The 2,858-nt window shown below is 41.9% G+C and overlaps 1 protein-coding gene across 1 annotated transcript in view; it reads left to right on the top strand.

The window, feature by feature from the left end:
* FAF2 (Fas associated factor family member 2) overlaps positions 1–1,421 on the top strand; it is a 156,359-nt gene extending 154,938 nt beyond the window's left edge. The window contains exons 10-11 of the mRNA XM_069244573.1: positions 154–297; positions 419–1,421. Of these exons, the coding sequence (XP_069100674.1) occupies positions 154–297; positions 419–601 (327 nt within the window). The 3' untranslated portion in view covers positions 602–1,421. The remainder of the gene's footprint in view (positions 1–153; positions 298–418) is intronic.
* Positions 1,422–2,858: the final 1,437 nt, after the last annotated feature.

Below are 2,858 nucleotides of genomic sequence, written 5' to 3'. Positions count from 1 at the left end.
TAATGTGTTACTGTCACTTACATTATGAAGTGCTCAAGAACCTTCAGGCTATGTTCATGCTATATCAAACAGCATAAATATATAGATGTGCAAATATACTGTGTTCTCCATTTGTCTCATAATGACCTCACACATAATGTCTTTGTCTCGTAGAACCTGCAAGAGGAAAAAGAGCGCAAGTCGGAAAGCCTGCCCCCCGAACCTCTTCCGAACGACCCTAACGGCGTTAAAATAGTCTTTAAGATGCCCAATGACTCAAGAGTAGAGAGACGGTTTCTCTTCACTCAGCCATTGACGGTAAGGAGAGTAAGAGTCTCATTTTCAGTACTGTGCAGTGGCCATAGAGTAGCTGCTGCTTCCGGTTATTGTTTGATTGGGGTAGTTGTTTAAAAAGCAATGTTTTTCTTATTTCTGGCAGGTGATCCATGACTTCCTTTTCTCGCTGAATGAAAGCCCAGAGAAATTCCAAATCGTGGCCAATTTTCCCCGTCGGATCCTACCCTGCCTCCCCACAGAGGATCGGCCTAACCCCCCTACCCTGCAGGAGGCTGGACTCAGTCGATCCCAAGTTCTCTTTGTGCAGGACCTTACGGACGAGTGACATTCTGAGAGACTGAGAAAAGTGGGTTAAAAGCAAAAGAAACGGGGGGAGAGAAGAAATTGATATTCTAATTATACATTATTTTTTTTAAAGACTGCTGTTCCCAGTGTGACAATAGCAGGACCAGTGATAAGGCGCATGACGTGGTTCTGCATTGTGGGACAAGAGATGACCTGTGTAAAGGCTCAGTGAAAGCACACAGGCCAGCACTCAAACCTCAGCCGACATGACAGGAGAAACTGGAACGGAAATCTTAATTCTTCTCTCTAGGCGTACTAGAAACAGTGCTCGCACATTTCATTTAGTGGAAGTGGGTAGCCTCACTTAGTGTGGACTGAGTTCCGGCACTCTACGTCTCGAAGGAGAAGCTCCCGGCAGATACCTTTTGATGTGTGTTTGGCTGGGACTGGAGGGAAATATGGAGGGAGGGGCACCAGAGCGCATCGGGGACAGGAAGAAATGGACAATAAAGATTTCTTCCTTATCACACTATGTAAAAAAAAAAATATATATATATATATAATTTTTTTATTCTTATTTTTGTTGCTATGTAAAAGACCAAAGGAGTGTTTGCTGTTAGTATTGACCATATGAAGAGCTGGTTAGTGTCATGGAATTTCTGAAACCGTGGATGGGGCATGAAGGAGAATTCTTACCCCTGCTAGGGGTTTCTGGCTTCCATTGTTTAATGACAGCAGCCTTTTGTGCGCAGGCGCTCCTTCTTGCACGTCTCCTCCCACTGCTTTCCTGCCCAGACAAACTGCCCGTATCCAGGAGATAATTTATTCCAAGAAGTATAAATTAAACATTTTAGAATTTTGATGGGTGTAACTTACTATGTGGGATTGTGTGTTTGCGCTCATATTGATAGTTTGCTAATATGAATGAAGGTGCGTCAGTGGATTAATACATATATCTGGTTAAGCCCTGAGTAACCAGTAGGTACGAGGCATGGATCCAATGGATTGGTTTAGCTTTTTATCCTCATGGGATTGATAACAAAAATTGACTTTTGAGTTGCAGGCAATAATACCAATTTGTAATGGTGTTATGAAGGTACATGTCTGCGGCAGTAAGCAGTACATACATCAGAATAAGGTACTCACTATTGTCAATGCTGTATTTTCTTTTTGTTTGAAAACAGTTTTATTGGTTATCCAGTAATAAACAAACGGGAACAAGGCAGCACCATTTCACTAATAAAAGACAAGAGGTCTCTATGCCTGTTGTAGGATAGTAACTTCATATTTTAAACCCCTGAGCAGTCCATACTTTTCCAAGACTCCAGAAACATGTTGGCAGGATTCACTTTGTAAACCAAGAGTCCCAGTTTTGAGGAACTACAGAAAGAGGATACATTTTGCTGTTTTTCCCCCACTACTATATCAGATAAAAAAACAAAAAACTGATACAGCAAATACTCTCTCCAGATAGTGACCAGGACAAGAAATACCTGCCATTTATGAAAAACACTTTCTACAACCATAATATCTAGATTTTGTTTGTTCAATAAGGACCAAGCAATAACTTGCCTCACCATTCCCAGACCATTACACTAATCCCTCCAACTGTACAGTACAGTGTAACCCAGTGAAAATATTGTGCAAAACCGCTGTAGGACATTCTGACCTACTTGCTGTTCTCCTTAAGCCTGGAGTGCCATCAGAGTACAACTGCCATTTTGAACAAGGTAAATTAAGGACCACAGTCACAGTGAGATGCACAGACCTTGACAATACCCCCCCAATCCCTGTTGTTTCCACAGCAGTTACTTCTCTAGATCACTTTAGAACATTTCTAGGGAAGCAGCATTTTGACACAACTCTCTGCCTTTGGGACTCAACACTAAAGGTACTATCTTCGTTCCCATAATATGTCCTGCAGGGTGGCTGCAGGTGTTACTTTTCCCTCTGAGCATTGGCTGAGTTGTGGGGCAGACTAGATTAAGTTCAAGATCCAAAGATGTTCTATTTTTGTGACTGACCTGGTGTTTCCCATTTGTCCATCCAATTGTGGCCCATTTCTAGAGATAAAGCACTATGACTAGCCCTATGTGATGACCCTCATGTTGGAGGAAAGAGGAACAGTACATTAGATTGTTTTCTCATAGCCTGCATTTAACCGCAGTGTCTTTTTTTTTTCTTTCTGCTAATGGTGAACTGCTTAAGTAATCTGGAAACACGCTGATTGCAAAACCTTCAAATTGAGTCTGCAATCTATTTCCTGCATGCTGCAGAACAATATTCCTTTTGCAGGC

The sequence above is a fragment of the Pleurodeles waltl genome, chromosome 7 (genome assembly GCF_031143425.1).
Source record: "Pleurodeles waltl isolate 20211129_DDA chromosome 7, aPleWal1.hap1.20221129, whole genome shotgun sequence".
NCBI classification, from domain to species: domain Eukaryota; kingdom Metazoa; phylum Chordata; class Amphibia; order Caudata; family Salamandridae; genus Pleurodeles; species Pleurodeles waltl.
Note: the sequence above shows the minus strand (reverse complement) of the source record. Positions and strands in the feature narration are given on the sequence as shown.